We start from the raw sequence: 17,084 nt of genomic DNA on the forward strand, positions 1-17,084 counted from the left end.
ACTGTTCATCAAGGAAGAATAGTTATATACTTAAATAATGCAAGTGAAAAGCTAGTGTATAATTTTGAATTCAAGGGGAAGGGTCTCCAATTTACCCCCCAAGTGCCTCTCCAGGTTCCTTTCTCATCTCAACAGCTGGAGTTGCCACGGTAACTATTTAAGCCTCTAAACAACGTAGTGCTCAATAATTTTTTTTATCCCATCAACAAGCGTTTATTACCTCTACTATTTATTTTCAAAGTTGTCATGTTGGGCATGAGGAATGCCATCACAGCACATGGCTGCTACACTGTGTTTACTTTCAGTATTGTAAGAGAAATGTGCACTAAGGCAGCTAATGCTGTCAATGGCGTGAGTTCTAAAGGAGACACTGGATTCTGATAGCCAGGGAGCGAATTAATGCTCCGTTGGTTGGTGACTGATAAATGGGGGGAATTTCATCTATCTCTGAACAAGCTTGAGTGCAGCACGATTACTAAAAACTCTGATAGTGGGGTTCAACCTGAAGACCAGAAAAGCAAAGCAGCCAGTTACTGGCTCTTACCTCAACCTCAGTCCAAAAAGGCGATTCTGCCTCCAAGAATCTCAGAATGAAACTGAAACTGTGAGCTGTCTCCTCCTGCTTTATAATCCTTTCTTGGGCTGGAATTAAAGGCATGCACCACTGGGATGAAATGCATGCACCTCCCGGTTTCTATGGCAAACTAGTGTGGCTACTGGGATTAAAGGTGTGTGTTACCACTGCCTGGGCTGTAAGGCTGACCAGTGGGGCTGTTTTACTCTCTGATCCTCAGGCAAGCTTTATTTATTAAAATACAAATGAAATGCCGCTACACTTGAGAGATAAATAACAGAATAAATAACACTCAGTGGCATAGAGTGATCTGGTCCATGTTGTGTTTAGAACCATCAATACTTTAATGAGAAACACAGACGAGAGTAAAGATAGAGTTATGAAGGGAATCATGTGCCAACATAAAGGATTTGTCCTTCAAAAGCATGGTGCACAGGAAGTTCCCTTAAGGGAAGGATGATCTAATAAAATCGTTGCTTAGGAAAGATAACTTTGGACCAGGGAGGTGGCTCAGTTGGTAAAGATCTCACTGCATTACCATGGAAGGCTTGAATTTGGACCCTAGCATCAACACAGAACCTCGGTAGGATGTCTGGAACCTAGGGCAGATTGTTGGAGCTTGTAGCCCAGCTAGTCTAACAAAAAAGTCAAGTTCCAGCTCCAGGGAGATACCCTGTGGTATCAGGGTGCTACCCTGTAGGCGGAGAGCCATTGAAGAAAACACCTGCATCCACCTCAGGCCTCCACATGCTTGCATGCACAGACACATGAATGAACCCATGCATACACATATGTTACGGTACATAGTATCCCCAGCTGGGTAAAAATGTTGGTGACTTTCCCCTGCTGCAGGCCCACATAGCACCTTCTGGTACTGCGAATGCTAACCAGCAGGGAGGAAGCTTCCTGGCAGTACAAATATGATTTCTCCGTGTCCTGTGGCCAAAGGGTGTGGTGTCTTCAGCAATAGGGTCTTACTGTCAAGTTCTGGCCGGCAGCCAGGAACAACAGGAATAGCCTGTATTGTTTTGGAGATTTCTAGGACATCCTTGACTAACACCATGAGGAGAGGTATCCCACGTCTGGCCCTGGGCTTTTTATTTGAAAGCCTAGAGTATAGGGTTGTTTTTTTTTTATTATCAAAGTTATACTGGATACTTACTAGGTAAGTATTTAAAATTAGAAAAAAATGCTTAAAGAAGAAAATTAAAAAACAATTTTATATCCTAAATATAATTTCTTCATGCATGTTGATGAGTTTTCTTTTACTCTAAGCAAATGTTTCACTAGTAAAATTTAAAATTAATTTTGCTTTTATTTTGAAGATGGAACAATGTTTATTTCATCTTTCCTTGGAAACAGAGGATGTTGTTTACTTTCCTTATTATAATTAGAAGGCTTAGGATTCTTTTCAACTTTAAAGCCAGATTATGAATCTATAAAATTGTGTAGGTTCCAGAGACCATGAAAGCAAGCTTGCCAGATCCTCACTGTCTTTGAGTGTGACCTCACTTGAAGATAATTGATCTCACCTTATGAATGGCAGACAATGGTGAAGTTGCTACAGTCGTATCCAGGCTCTTGTTTCTAAGCAGGGAGAAAGGCGAATTATCTCATAGAATATTTGTATGCAGGCAAACTAAGATGAAGATATTTTACTGAATAGCAAACTGTGTACTTCACTATAAAAATATAATTAATCATAGTGATCCAAACTTACATAGAGAAAGAGGACTGGATCATGAGAAACAAGGAGGACTTTGAAAGGAGAAGAGCTTTGGTTATAGTACTGTATGGCCTTTTAATGGTATCCATAGTAACTGCTGATGATGGCGTCATTCTACTAGTATTAATTGCACCTTTTTTTGGCCACATGTCAGTGGATGGTAAAAGGACATAGGAAGAATTTTTGAGTAATGCAGTAATTAAAGTTTGCTTGTGCTTATTGCCAATGAATTGCAGATTTTTAAAAAGACAATTTCTCATATAGCTTAGGCTGACATCAAACTTGTCATTAGTCAAGGGTGACCATGAACTTGTGAACCTCCTGCCTCTACTTCTTCAATGCCAGATATATAGGCGTGGACCACCATGCTCAGTTTTGTGCAGTGGGATCAAACTGAAGGTTTTGGGCATCCTGGGTGGGCACTCTAGCTATGGCGCCACCACATCCCCAGCCCAAATTGTAGTTTATCTGATTCCATCATATCGCATGGCTTCCTCCCTAACTCTACTCCTCTGGTACTGATTCAGACTCCACAGAGTGGAGACAGGGTGCACAGTACAATTGCATAAACTTTTTTCTTGTCTGCGGCCATTAGCCAGTGCTTGCTGATTGCTTCTGTCTCTGTACCCTAATCACCTCCATTTCTCCCATTCCTCATTTTCATTCTTACCGTGATGGCTGGTTTGATTCTCCACCTTGTTCCCACGTGCTCAGCAGAAGTTTTTCAGTCTCAAATGGGCATCAAAGGGAAGCAATGGCAATAAAGTTTTAGGAGCCTGGATGGGAAATCTTAATAGCTTTTCCTTTGGGAAAGCACTTTAGTTACCAGAAGGCATCTGCTACCTGTCTTCTGGCATGATGAAGATGTTATTTTCCTCTTCCCTCTGACTCATAATGTATCCTTGGTCTTCAGTATGTAAAGCAGCCAAGGCAGACCTAGTGTTCATGGTGGATGGATCCTGGAGTATTGGAGATGACAATTTCAATAAGATCATCAATTTTCTGTGTAGCACTGTGGGAGCCCTGGACAAGATTGGTGCAGATGGAACTCAGGTGAGGTTAACCAGTCAATCATTACATTATCCTATGCATCCAGGAATTATTTCTTAGTCTCTTACTGCGGATACTTTGTCAGGGGACGTAGTCAAAGTACTGTGATGAAGGAATGCTAATCTTTATAGGTGTGTCCAACCTGTTGTCCATGGATACATGTATCCTAGGTTGCTAGGGTGTGGCCCAATACATTTGTAGATGGCAGCCTCATACTGCGACATCCAAAAGTTAGATGTCCCTGCAAGAGCTGTTGAGAGTAGCAAATTAAAGATGGTAGAAAGGATATTAGGTGGCATTTATTTTATATTAAGGCAGAGAATTTCCTTTACACATCCTATTCTCCCTGCACTGAAGGGCACGGAAGTCTTGAAAGTCAGAGGCCAGGCCATGGTCACATGTTTCTAAGGATCATGAAGTATATGAAACTATTTCATTCACCCAACAGATATTCATAGCTCATTGTCTCCCCCACCCAAAATAAAAAAGGGAAGCAATCAACTCCAAACTGTCCCGTAGTGCCTCAGGAATAGAAGTAAATTGTAGAAAATTAAGGTATGAAAAATATATGCAGCAATGAGTGAGAGCACAGATTTTGAAATAGAATGTACTTGGCTTAAGCTGTCAGCTTTTGATCTTCACGCTGTTACTTGATTTCATGTGTCTCCAGGTGGCAATGGTGCAGTTCACTGATGACCCCAGAACAGAATTCAAACTCGATGCTTACAAAACCAAAGAGACGCTTCTTGACGCAATCAGACACATTTCCTACAAAGGCGGAAATACTAAAACAGGTAAGACCCAAGCAGGCAAACATTTGCATAATAATAGCCAGCGAAAGCTCACAGTAAGACCCAAACAGACAAACACCGACAAACTGTAGTCATTAGAAATGACTTTTGTCACAAGGCGTGTTTGTTTCTTTTGGTGAAGAGTATGGGATCCAGGCCCTTACACAAACCTCACAGGTACTCCCCTTGCGTGCAGCCGCAGCTGCCAAGACACAAGGACTTTTCACTGATGTAACATCTCTGTCCCACCCTTTTCTGTCCGTGAAAGCACATGAGGAGTGAAACGGAGCTGTTGGTTCTTTGTTTCAGGAAAAGCTATTAAGTACGTTCGCGATACCTTGTTCACTGCGGAGTCAGGTACAAGAAGAGGCATCCCGAAGGTCATCGTGGTTATCACTGATGGAAGATCACAAGATGATGTCAACAAAATCTCCAGGGAGATGCAGGCCGATGGTAAGGTTCCCCTATATGCACCCTCATGGCTATTGAGAACAATGTTAGCACCAAGCACACATTCCTATTGGCTTAATAAAATATTCCCCAGTGGATCAGATGGTTTTTAGAAATTGCATATATTTACAATTCTGTAATTAGATGTTTTTATTGGAGAGAAATATATGATTTGCTATGGCAGGGTTCCCTGTCTAAGGAACTCCAGTATTGATTCTCGCTACTATTCATACTATTGGAAGGACCCCTCTGAAGGGCCAAGGAGAGGAAGGGGCTCATTATAGAAAGTCCCCTGTCTCCTGATCTGTAAAATAAGAATTCTTGCAGAATGGCTGTGGAGAGTCAGTTATATGAAATATATATGATGATTTCTGTTTGCTGTGAATTTGATATACTCTAGACTCATCTGGAAAGGGAGTCTCAATGACAGAAGCTCTAGACTAGGTTGTCCTTTGGATGTGCCTGTGAGGGGTCTTCTTGGTCGGGTTAATGGAGGTGGGACGGCTCAAGCTGCAGGTGGGTGGGGCCATTTCGCAGGCTGAGCCCTGACCTGAAAGGCTGGAGTGAGTTTATTAGCATATGGGCATTCTTTGCTCTCAGTTCCCCATGAGGGATGCAATGTGATCAGCTCCCTCATGCTCTGGCTGCTGTGACATCCCTGCCATCCCTGCCATGATTGACCGTGACCCCTTCTCCCTTAAAGTGACATTTTTCAAGATATTTTGTCACAGGAAAGAAACTGAGACGATATGCCTACAGTAGTTTAATACCGATGTGTCAGTTTTTACATGGTGACCCAGTTTAGGGTGCTGGAACTCCAGTTGTACTTCTGAAGGGGAAAAAAACCCCAACAACAGCAAACCCAAACCAAACCATTACTGTTTAAATAGGATCTCATGCCTCAGATGTCAGAATAACTAATAAAAATATGCAACTGTAAATATGTTGCTCAAATGGGAACCTTTCTGGCTTATGCACCAGCTAAGGCTCTTGGTTTGTTGAGTTTATTTTTTTAAAAATGGAAAAGTTTCTTCAGCGGATGATGGAGTAATTCTCAGATAATGAAATACACGCATGAAGAATTCTGCTGAATGGTAAGAAATGAATTAGCCACTCCCAATGAGCTTCCGAAAGGAGCACATTTTAGACATCTGGCTATCCAGCATCTTGCCTTGTTTGTGTTTTGTGAAGCTTAAAGTAATCAAAAGTCTGCTCGCTGTCGTTCCTAGGTTACAACATCTTTGCCATTGGTGTGGCCGATGCCGATTATGCGGAGTTGGTTCGGATTGGCAGCAAACCCAGCGCACGCCATGTCTTCTTTGTGGATGACTTTGATGCCTTCAAGAAAATTGAAGATGAATTAATTACTTTTGTCTGTGAAACCGCATCAGCAAGTTAGTTCTTTAGAACTCGTATTACTACTGGGTGTTGTTTAAAATCTGAATTAGCTAATGCTGGTTGATTAAGGAGTCCCATCTAGACCTGAGGAAGCACTATTGGCTCCCAGGGCTATTTAGCATGCAGGTGTCAAGTCCTGTGGTTTTGAGTATATGAGGTAAATGTCTTCTCGCCTCCCTTTAGAGGTTTAGGTTGATGAAAATCTTCCCAAGCTGATGACAATTTGTATTAAACACAGGAGTGGGGGACTGGATGATAGCCCCAAGTCTGAGGCCAATTTGGAATACTTAGTATCAGATAAGGTTACATAGCGAGACCTTGTCTTAAAACAAAATGTAGGAAATCATTTTCAAAGATGTCTTAATCAAAACATCTCTCAACTTGTGCTTTCAAGTGACATCCCTTGATTTAATGGAGAGTGGTTTGGAAGGTGTGGCCCTTTAGTCTGAATGGGATATTATGTAACCACAGCCACGATGTATTAGAGTTCAGGTGTGGGACGCTTAGGAAAGGCTGTGTTAATGTTACAGTGAAACCATATGCTTGGAAGATACATGAGTTAGGCTTTTACCCGGCTTGCCTTGTTTTCCAGCCTGCCCAATGGTGCACAAGGACGGAACTGACCTGGCAGGTATGCACCGTCACACTGTTTCCTCTATTGAAAATAACCTTTCTCATATGCTATATTCTGATGATGGTTTCCCATCCCCCAACTTCTCCGAGATCTTCCCTCCTCCCCTCCCATCTGAAACCCACACTGTGCCTGTCTCAGAACAAATAGGCATCTAAAGAACAATAATAAAATAAAATAAGATATAACAACAACAAACAAATAAGGACAAATGGGACAAAACAAACGAACATGAGAAAAAGAGGCACATATAGGTGCAAAGAGAGACACACACGTTTTTATACACAGGAATCCCACAAAAAACAGAAGTCTTAATATATCTTAATATAAATGCAAAGGACTTGTAAGGTTTTTTGTTGTTGTTATTGTTGGGTTTTTTTTTTGCGGGGGGGGGGGGAATCCCTGACAAGACATATGTTTTGGCATCTGCTATTGAACATGGGGACTGGCCTTAAGAGTGTTTCCAGTGACTAAAATTCAATGAAAATGACCACACAACATACCCAAACTTATGGGACACAATAAAAGCAGTGTTAAGAGGAAAGTTCATAGCCTAAATGACTACATAAAGAAGTTGGGAAAAGGCCGCGATAGTGAGTTAACAGAACACCTGGAAGCTATAGAACAAAATGAAGCAAACTCACCCAGGAGGACAGGAAATAATCAAATTGAGAGCTGAAATCAACAAAATAGAAACAAAGACAACAATACAAAGAATCAATGAGACAAAGAGTTGGTTCTTTGAGAAAATCAACAAAATAGAGGAACCTTTATCCAAACTAACCAAATGACAGAGAGGGAGTATGCAAATTAACAAAACCAAGGGTGTCTCCAGTGAGATTCCATTGGCTACTGACTAATCAGTGCTTATTTAACATATAATTGACAGAATACAGACAATTGTCCCACACCACACAGACACAGACAGACAGACAGACAGACAGACACACACACACACACACACGCGCGCGCGCGCGCGCGCGCGCGAAGCTTCTACTGCTTTAAGTTTCCACATGACTCCTCCAGTGGTCCTCACTTGCAGCTGTTCCTCTCTGTATCCAACTCCTCTGCTCCCTTCTTCCCTCCGCTTCCCCATTCAGTCCTCCCACTTCTGTTCTCCTCATCCATCCAAATTTCTTAATCTCCCTTCCTAGGGAGATCCGTTTCTTTAGTCCCTTGCTCTACACTTAACCTCTCTTGTTACAAGGATTATATCTTGCTTATGGAACACTTATGGAGATAAAAGGGATGCAAATAGGAAGGGAAGAAGTCAAAGTATCTTTATTTGTAGACAATATTATTACATATATCAGTAACCCAAAAGTTACACCAGGAAACTTCTGTAGCTGATAAACACTTTTTATCAAAGTAGTTGGATACAAAATAACTAAAAAAAAAAAAAAAAGTAACCCTTGTACAGACAAATGACAAACATACTAAGAAAGAAATGAGGGGTACAATATCTTTCACAGTAGCCTATAAAAAATACCAAGGGGTAACTCTGATCAAATAAGTGAATACTTGCAGGGCAAAAACCTTAAGATATTGCAAAATGAAACTGAAGATATCAGAAGGTGGAATGATCTCCCATGCTCATGGATGAGTAGGATTAGTATATTAAAAATAGTAAAAATGTCATTCTACCAAAAGCAATCTATGGATTCAGCAAATCCTTATCATTGTCACATTTTAAATACAATTATTGATTAATATTTGTTTGGGGTACATCTGTCTGTGTTTAACCATTTAGTAGAAAATTTAAAATAATTTAAGTTCTTGTTTGTTCTTATATCCTCTCTCATCACCTTAGGATTTAAGATGATGGAAATGTTTGGTTTAGTTGAAAAGGATTTTTCTGCAGTAGAAGGAGTTTCTATGGAACCTGGCACCTTCAATTTGTTCCCGTGCTATCAAATCCACAAAGATGCTCTGGTTTCCCAGCCAACCAAGTATGTTTTTTCTGGCAAGATGCTAAAGTTAATTATATGTTTATTGTATCTCAATAGAAAAATGATGTCAATTTGTAATTTACTGTAATAGTTTCTGGCAAGGTTTTCTATGATGTTTAGAGAAAATGATGTTTATAGTTCTTTATTTAAAAACAGCCCTGGGACTGAAAATGTAGCTCAGCCAGCAATTAAGGGCACTAAACTGCTATGCCAGAGGACCTGGGTTCAATTCCCAGCACCCACTTAACAGATCACAACTCTGTAACTCCACTTCCAGGGAATCTGGTGACTTCTTCTGACTCCTCTGGGCAATAGACACACACATGTGTGTTCACAGACCTACAAAGCATCTATACACAGAACATAAAATTGTTGAAAAATTAACCCAAAACATCAGACCCCTCCTATAATGCTGGGTGAAGCTTAGCATGGTATCATCTGTGAAGGCATGTAAATATAATGGATACACACATGGTAATAGGGTGGACCATGAATCCTGACATGGTAATAGGATGGACCATGAATCCTGACTTGTACTAAGTCTCAAGCCTCTAAACAGCTCTGAAACTCTGAAATGAAAGTTTAGAGACACCCATGACTTGGCATGAAATCCACAGTTGGGGCAGGGAGATGACTCAGCTGATAAATGTGTTTGCTATGCAAGCCGGATGAGCCGAGTTTACATACCTGGAGCCATGGGAAATCATGGATGCCATAGTGTACGTCTCTAATACAAGCGCTCCCAAAGTGAATTGGGGGGAGGAAGCAGGGAAAACTCTCCCAAACTGGAGAGCCAGGGAACCTAAACAGTGATCTGATGGGAATTTGTGGTGGTCTCCTTCTGTCTTTCAAAGCTTCTGTGGTGAAAATATGTGACTCTATGGGCACAGGGTGACTTTTTTAAGTTACAAGAGGGCATTATTTTCATTCCATCTTCAGGTATCTGCATCCGGAAGGGCTGCCATCTGACTATACAATGAGTTTCCTGTTCCGGATTCTTCCTGACACTCCACAGGAGCCATTTGCTCTTTGGGAGATTTTAAATAAAAATTCTGACCCACTGGTTGGGATCATTTTAGACAGTAAGTATATTTATGTGTGTCACATTTGCTACATACACGATCACGCATGTGGCATGCCATCTTGCCCTCTCATGTTGCAACATAACTTATGCAATGTATAAACAACACGCAATGAACTATGAAATCATTGATTCATTCCTCTTATTAACCTGTTCTTTCAAGAAATGGTCATTGTTGAGTTCCCGCTTTATTCAAACCTTAGGCTCAGATGAATAGTAAGTAAGGGGAAGCACTGTTAATATAAAAAAACTTTAGTTTTAATAATGAAAATTATTAAAGGACAAAGGACCGGAGATGAGGATGCTTGCCTCTGTGTGTTCATAACAAAGCAGACATCAGTGTGGTAATGTGTCACGTCCTGGGAAGGCAACTGTCCGTAGTGGGCTAGTAAGACGAAGTGCCCAGCTTTTCTTTCCTAATGTTTATTGATAATGTCCTCTCTCATTGTCTTCTTTTACTCTGAGCTCTGATGACCTCTCTGCAGAGATGACGTGTATACGAGTTTAGGCAGAGAGGTGTGAGGGAAGGGAACATGCGGGTTCCTGGTCTCGCCATCGTCACGTCCTGGAGACAAGTACTTTAGCCTCCCGAAAGCCTGTAACCACCTGAGGACTGTTCAGTGTCTCATTTCTCTCCTTTTGTTTTAGATGTGATTTCTAAATGATGGATTCATTATTTTCTGTCAAGTTGAATTTTAGGAAAAAGTTATCCACCAATTTAAGGATTTCTGAAATATTTTGACTTTTCTTTATTTGACTAGATGGAGGGAAAACTCTGACTTATTTCAACTATGACTATACTGGAGATTTTCAAACTGTTACTTTTGAAGGACCTGACATCAGGAAAATGTTCTATGGAAGCTTTCACAAGGTTAGTGAGGATCTAATTCCATTTTCTGTTAGAAAGAGGAACAGAAAATGTGCGTGTGTGTGTGTGCGTGTGTGCGTGTGCGTGTGCGTGTGTGTGTGTGTGTGTGTGTGTGTGTGATTGTTTTTGTTTGCTGTTTCATTTGTTTTGTTTTATTTTTGGTTGTGTTTTGTTTTTTGAGACAGTGTCTCTAAATACCTAGCCTTGGCTCTCCTGGAACTCAAACACTCAGAGATCCACCAACCTCTGCCTCCTGAGTTCTGGGATTATAGGAATGCTCCACTATGCCCAGCTCAGAGAGATATTTCTTAAAATTCATGGAGCTTAGGATTTCAGAATTTAAATAGAGTAAGAATTTCTTCCTCCAGGACTTGATAATAACACCCAAGATTCTGAGCTGGGACGCTGGAATGTGCATATATGGTAGGCTGCAGGAGATGATGACAGATTTGGTCCCGATTCCCTTTTTGAGAAGAAAGCACTGCATTAGTAGTTAGACCAGTGCTCAGTGCTGCATTGCATGTAATGTAGTAAAGATTGCAGGCTTAATGACCTGAGTTTGATCCCTGCAACCCATGTGAAAGATGGAAACAGAAAATCAATTCCACAAAGTTGTTCTCTGACAATACACACATTATGGAACATGTACAGAGAGGGGGGGGGAAGGATTCCTGGTCTCTCTAGCCAACTGGAACTTTCTATTCTTTTGTTGTTGTTGGTTTTGGTATCTTTACTGCATACTGTATAATTAAGAAGGATTACATGCGAAAACTTACTATTTCTTGTTTGATAGGCTTGCATACCTATCTGAAAAGTGTGTGTGTGTGACTGGGCAGGCTAGAAATGAAGGCTTACTAATTAAAAGTTCCATTAACAGGTCTTTGAAATTCATTAGAATCCTGGTGTGATGCTTTTCTTAGTTGTGTGGAGAGCGTTGCAAAGCAGCCAGGGAAAAGTGTAGAGGAGATGAAAAGCATTTACCACATCCATCTGTGTCAAAAGAGTCATTGTCACCACCACCTGTGGCTTAGGCGTGAGCAAGTGTTCTCACTTCATGGAACTCTTTACGTGTCTTAGGCAGTGTGAGGCTTTATTTCCCTGACCGGAACTCAAGGAGCCACACGTGAGGTTTGTTACTGATTGACTTTAAATGTATGAACCTTTAAGTTTTTAAAAGCTGCATAAAGAAATACTTCCCTCTTCCCTCTGGCTTATGTGTTAGTAAAACTAAACAAGAAACAAAATCAAAGGAGAGGCCAACCCTGTGATAAACTGAGACAGCATGTAGCTATTGATCGGAGGTGTCAGTAAAGTTGAGTTCTCACAGATCAGATTTTATTTGTTCAAAGCATTACAATTAAACAAGCAGCTTCTTTCCTGATGATTATTAGTTAGCTATGTCTATTACACTTTGGATATAAAATATAGTCCAAAATCTGCTTTGAAGTGTTAGTCATGATATAACTGGAATAACCGCTTATATGTGTAACCAAAGACGCAAACTAGTTTTGAAAATGGTTCAATGTCCTTTGTAAAGCAATATGCTCTTTTAAATATGAGATTAACCTCTGGGACACACAGAAGCCATTTTCCACTCTTGTAAATGACAACGTTAGCCAGGAGCAAGCCATGTGGTGGCATTTCCCCACGAATGGTCTCTGTTTGACTAACGAACAGTTGCTGTTTGAGAGGGAAAATTTCTAATGAACTGCTCTACTGACTGGAATTGCTTTTTACACGGATGTATCTTAAAACATTAAATAAATATAGGTAGGATCCCATGTACTTTCATCTTTTCTTTAACCTTTGGACAAAACAACATCGAACAAAATCTGAAAAGTTAAACTGTCTTACTATAAAAGACATCACGTCATTGGCGCGCTGAGTCTGCTCATGATTTGAGCACGGTGTTAGCTGATAGAGCTTTTATAACCTTGCTTCACATCACCCAAGCCTCTTCATGGAGTTGCTTTCCTTGGGAGCAAAATTATCATTGGAGTATGGATTTTACTTTCCTTTCATTAATCTGTCACAGGTAAATAGTATCCATGAAGCAAACTCAGTCCAAATCAAAATGTACAGTGGGCCCAGACACTTTTATGCGTAAATTTGGATACAATGTGGTTACCTGGTTTATCTACAATATGCTTACATAGAGGTTCAAAAGATCTGCCTTTTCCAAACCCTCACGAAGAACCGTGACTGCTGAAACTGTGTCCTGCATGTCTTTGAGATTGTCGTTTGAGAAAACGGCATCAGACACTAAGTCAAAGGGCTTCCTCTCACTTGTATTCCAATGCTTCCCTTCCTAACCCTGAAGAAAGTGTCCTTCATTCTTTTTTTTTTGTTTTGTTTTTGTTTTTGTTTTTGTTTTTTCGAGACAGGGTTTCTCTGTAGCTTTGGAGCCTGTCCTGGAACTAGCTCTTGTAGACCAGGCTGGTCTCGAACTCACAGAGATCCACCTGCCTCTGCCTCCCGAGTGCTGGGATTAAAGGCGTGCGCCACCACCGCTCGGCAGTGTCCTTCATTCTTGCGCCTCCTTCCAGCTGCAAGGAGTTGGGGTGAACAGGAGAAGACAGAGGGGGAAGGAAACAGATTAGAACTAACTAACTAAAAAGACACATATAAAATTCCATGATAACATACAATACTAACTTAAAACAGCAGAAAAAAGTAAGCTAAAATCTCTATTGAAAAGTGACCCATTTTCAGCAGAGAGAAGTATTTTAAAGAGCTGATTCTTTTTTTTTTTTTTTGGTTTTTCGAGACAGGGTTTCCCTGTAGTTTCTAGAGCCTGTCCTGGAACTAGCTCTTGTAGACCAGGCTGGCCTCGAACTCAGAGATCCGCCTGCCTCTGCCTCCCGAGGGCTGGGATTAAAGGCGTGCGCCACCACCGCCCGGCTTAAAGACCTGATTCTTGAGTGCTGAGCCATCAAGCACTCAAGGTCTAGCGAAGGATGCAGAGCCAGAATTCTTTCCCTTCTCTCTGATTTTTAACAATGAGTTAAACAATTACACAAATTGGTTGATCCTTCTCCCTGCATAGGACTTCCTAAAACATCTTTTCTTTTACCTAGCTCCATGTTGTTATCAGCAAGACTTTGGCCAAAGTGGTCGTTGACTGTAAGGAAGTGGGCCAGAAGGCAATCAACGCATCCTCCAATATCACGTCGGATGGTGTGGAAGTACTGGGGAGAATGGTCAGGTCAAGAGGACCCAATGGAAACTCTGCACCAGTAAGTAGATAAGGAAGTAAAACTGTGTGTCTGTTACGGGGAAAATTCCTTTCATACACATTCAGCTCGTTTCAAGGGAGGGAATGTAGCAATGATATGGATGGATGGATAGATGGATGGACAGACAGACCTATAGATAGATGGTGATTCTTTAAGCAAACATGAATGTTCAAGGCAGTAGGTTTCTGGTATATTATAAAGAGAATGCTTCAGGAACCAGGCTAGTTAATTATCTAAATACATTTTAGGATTTGAATATTGTAGTATTCCGTACCTTATTTGTGACTTAAGTGGTTTGTTATTGGAATTCAAAACTGCATGTGTACAAATTAATGCAAGAAAATGCAAATTCTTAACAAAGTTTCTCAACGTTATACCTAGGAAAGTGGCTAATGTCTATGATTTGGGTTAGATTTGTATATTTTAAAACTATTTTCACTATCAGTAATGTGGTTTTCCCTTTAATTACTAGTTATTATTTATGTAACAATCCTAAAATAATTTTTACATTACTAAAATGGAATTTAAGTCTGGGAGACTTTTAATGAGCACAGAAATCACATTCCTTTCAATCACTACCCACAAAAAAGAAGAGTGTCTACAGGGTTTTATTTTAACAGCAGATGTTTACAGGTAATTAGTAGCTCTCTCTCATTTTAGTCCTTGTAGAGCTAGGAACATTTTAAAAAAAGAACTCTGACTATTCTTCCCTATATTTCTTCTTTTTATAACACCAGAAACTGTTCTTCAGAGAGTGTAAAAATATAGAATTAGTAAAATAAGAATATGCTGGATCAACAATCACTGAGAACTACTGTGATTTTCTTCATTCTAGGAATGATGCATCTAAAGTCCCTGATAGTAGTGCACAAAAGTGATCAGCCATATTATTGGAGAAGTGAAATTTTTCACAACAACAAATTTCCTATCTTCCACCCCGTCTTTCACAGACAAGTAAATGCTCATTTACAGCTTGGTTGTTGACAGTCACATCTGTTTACTTTTTCATTTATTCTTGTCTCTCTAGACAGCATAAATTCCCTAAGATAACACAATAGCATGGGCGTCCTTTCAAAACCACGTCAGTGTCTAACATAGTCCTACAAGCAGAATGAGTGGCCGAGGAACTCTTGCCAGAACGTGAACAGAAATGGACTGTTTCTCACACACAGGGTTTTGTTTGTGGTCCAGAGACTTGAACCTAGGACCTTGTGAATACCACACCAAGACCTCTGACTGAATTACATCCCTAGAGCCAGACTATTTGATTGGCATAATTTCTCTTCTTAAAAGGTGTTGTCTGTAGTAGACCCCATGTGTGGCATTGACTGCAATCTCTTACACACATCCCATTCTCCCCCTATTTGTAGTGTATAATTACAACTTAATAGTAATTGTGTTTTAAATTACACCATGTGTAATAATATACCCTATGTGCATAACTAATTAAATATTAAAAAAATTGATTTCTAAAACCTGTCCGTCTCAGACGGACTGATGGTGATTTTTCACTTTGGGACACCAAAGAAATGCAGTTAAACAGAGGGCTGTTTGTGGCAGCTTGTAGCCAGTAGTAGACAAAGGGGGAATTTATAGATGCCAATAACTAAAGAGCTCTTTGTAAGGCTACTAGGACAAAAAGCCATAGCTTCCCTGATAATCTAGAAGTCTATGAAGGGCTACTAAATAGATTTTTAGTCATCCCACTTACTAAAGAATTTGCTTATGCTGAATTGGATAATATTAGGTTAGATCGTAAAAATGCAATTGAGAAGTCAGTCTTCCTTTGGGGGAGGGGTTGCTTGATGGTGTCAGCACCACGTGTGAGAAGTCCTGGCCTTGGGATTTCGGTTTCAAAAAAATACCTATCTCAATGTTGCCCTTCCTCTGATAACCCGCAAAAAGAAATGTGTAAGGGGCACAGTTTGAATAATCACAGAAAAAAGGCATGTGTAAGAGGGTATAGTTCAGATAATCCTAGGAAGGGGCTGTGTAAGGGGCATAGTTCAGATAATTGCAGGTGGTGTGTGTGTGTGTGTGTGTGTGTGTGTGTGTGTGTAAGGGGCATAGTTCAGATAAACCCAGGAGGAGGGATGTGTGGGGTACAGCTCAGATAATTCCAGGCTGTGTGTGTGTGTGTGTGTGTGTGTGTGTGTAAGGGGCATAGTTCAGATAAACCCAGGAGGAGGGATGTGTGGGGTACAGCTCAGATAATTCCAGGCTGCGTGTGTGTGTGTGTGTGTGTGTGTGTGTGTGTAAGAGGCACAGTTCAGATAATTCAGGAGGAATAATTATAATATTAGCTCACAGGTCAGCGTCACCTGCCAAACTTGCAATAATTCAAAACGTTAGAAGACTCCAGATTCTGCCTCTCTAGAAAACGTGTCCTCTCCAACCATAGTTGAGTGAAGGAAAAGGAGTCAGGGACACAGTGACTCCTGTATAGAAACTGCTCACAGTCTTAACAAAAACAACGTATGCTCAGAAACGCTGGATTCTATGGCAGTGGCCGTTCCCAGGGAAGCTAACTAAATAAACAGGCTTAGCTTAGCTGTCAGAACACATGTGGAAAGAGAAGTAACTGCCGCTCCCTCCCAGGCTTTCCTCTGAGAGGTTTGCTAGTTACTTTTTTTTTTTTTTTTTTGGATGATTCTAGAAATAGTTTGAACTTCTGGCATGTAGCTACGTTTCTTAAAGTCTCTCTTCTACTTTTTTTTAATCTAACACTTAGGCAGTTATTCAATTGGCATTTATTCAGCCTCCTGCAATTGAAATAAAAGAGAAATATGTAAGGAGCCACCTATAATTTTATTCACTGAGTAGAAGTTTTTGGTGTCGAATTCAACAGTAGACTGGCTGATGATTCTTCAATAGCCAACTGCTAAATTTTTTTCTGTATTGAAAACAGGCTTACCTTCAGACATATATTCTGGTCACGGTTTCCCCTTTTCCAACTCCCTCCAGGTCCTCCCCACTTTTCCACCCACCCATACCCACACCCTTTTTCTCTCTTACCCATTAGAATACAAAGAGCTTTCCAGAACATCAATAATAAGACAAAAATAAAACAAACAAAGCATGATAGGACAAACCAAAAAAAAAAACAAACAAAAAGACTCAAGAAACACATACAGGTATATACACACACACAGAAAGAGAGAGAAAGATAGAGAGAACCTGTAGAAACAAGATAACAAACCATAATTTATAAGCAAACCATCATTTGAAAAAAATGACAAGCTAAAGAATAGGAAAAGATTTTTTTTCTAACCAACTACACATTCAACAGAGGACTAATATCTAAAACATACAAGTAACTAAAATATAAAG

At 40.4% G+C, this 17,084-nt stretch overlaps 1 protein-coding gene across 3 annotated transcripts in view; it reads left to right on the forward strand.

Annotated features, from left to right (window-relative positions):
• Col14a1 (collagen type XIV alpha 1 chain) overlaps nt 1-17,084 on the forward strand; it is a 186,503-nt gene that overhangs the window by 108,320 nt on the left and 61,099 nt on the right. For all 3 annotated transcript variants that reach the window (XM_038343529.1, XM_038343530.1, XM_038343531.1), the window contains exons 26-34: nt 3,214-3,353; nt 4,021-4,144; nt 4,451-4,594; nt 5,821-5,985; nt 6,582-6,620; nt 8,431-8,569; nt 9,509-9,651; nt 10,412-10,521; nt 13,596-13,754. In XM_038343529.1, coding sequence (XP_038199457.1) covers nt 3,214-3,353; nt 4,021-4,144; nt 4,451-4,594; nt 5,821-5,985; nt 6,582-6,620; nt 8,431-8,569; nt 9,509-9,651; nt 10,412-10,521; nt 13,596-13,754 — 1,163 coding nt within the window. The remainder of the gene's footprint in view (nt 1-3,213; nt 3,354-4,020; nt 4,145-4,450; nt 4,595-5,820; nt 5,986-6,581; nt 6,621-8,430; nt 8,570-9,508; nt 9,652-10,411; nt 10,522-13,595; nt 13,755-17,084) is intronic.

Source organism: Arvicola amphibius, chromosome 9 (genome assembly GCF_903992535.2).
Source record: "Arvicola amphibius chromosome 9, mArvAmp1.2, whole genome shotgun sequence".
NCBI lineage: Eukaryota > Metazoa > Chordata > Mammalia > Rodentia > Cricetidae > Arvicola > Arvicola amphibius.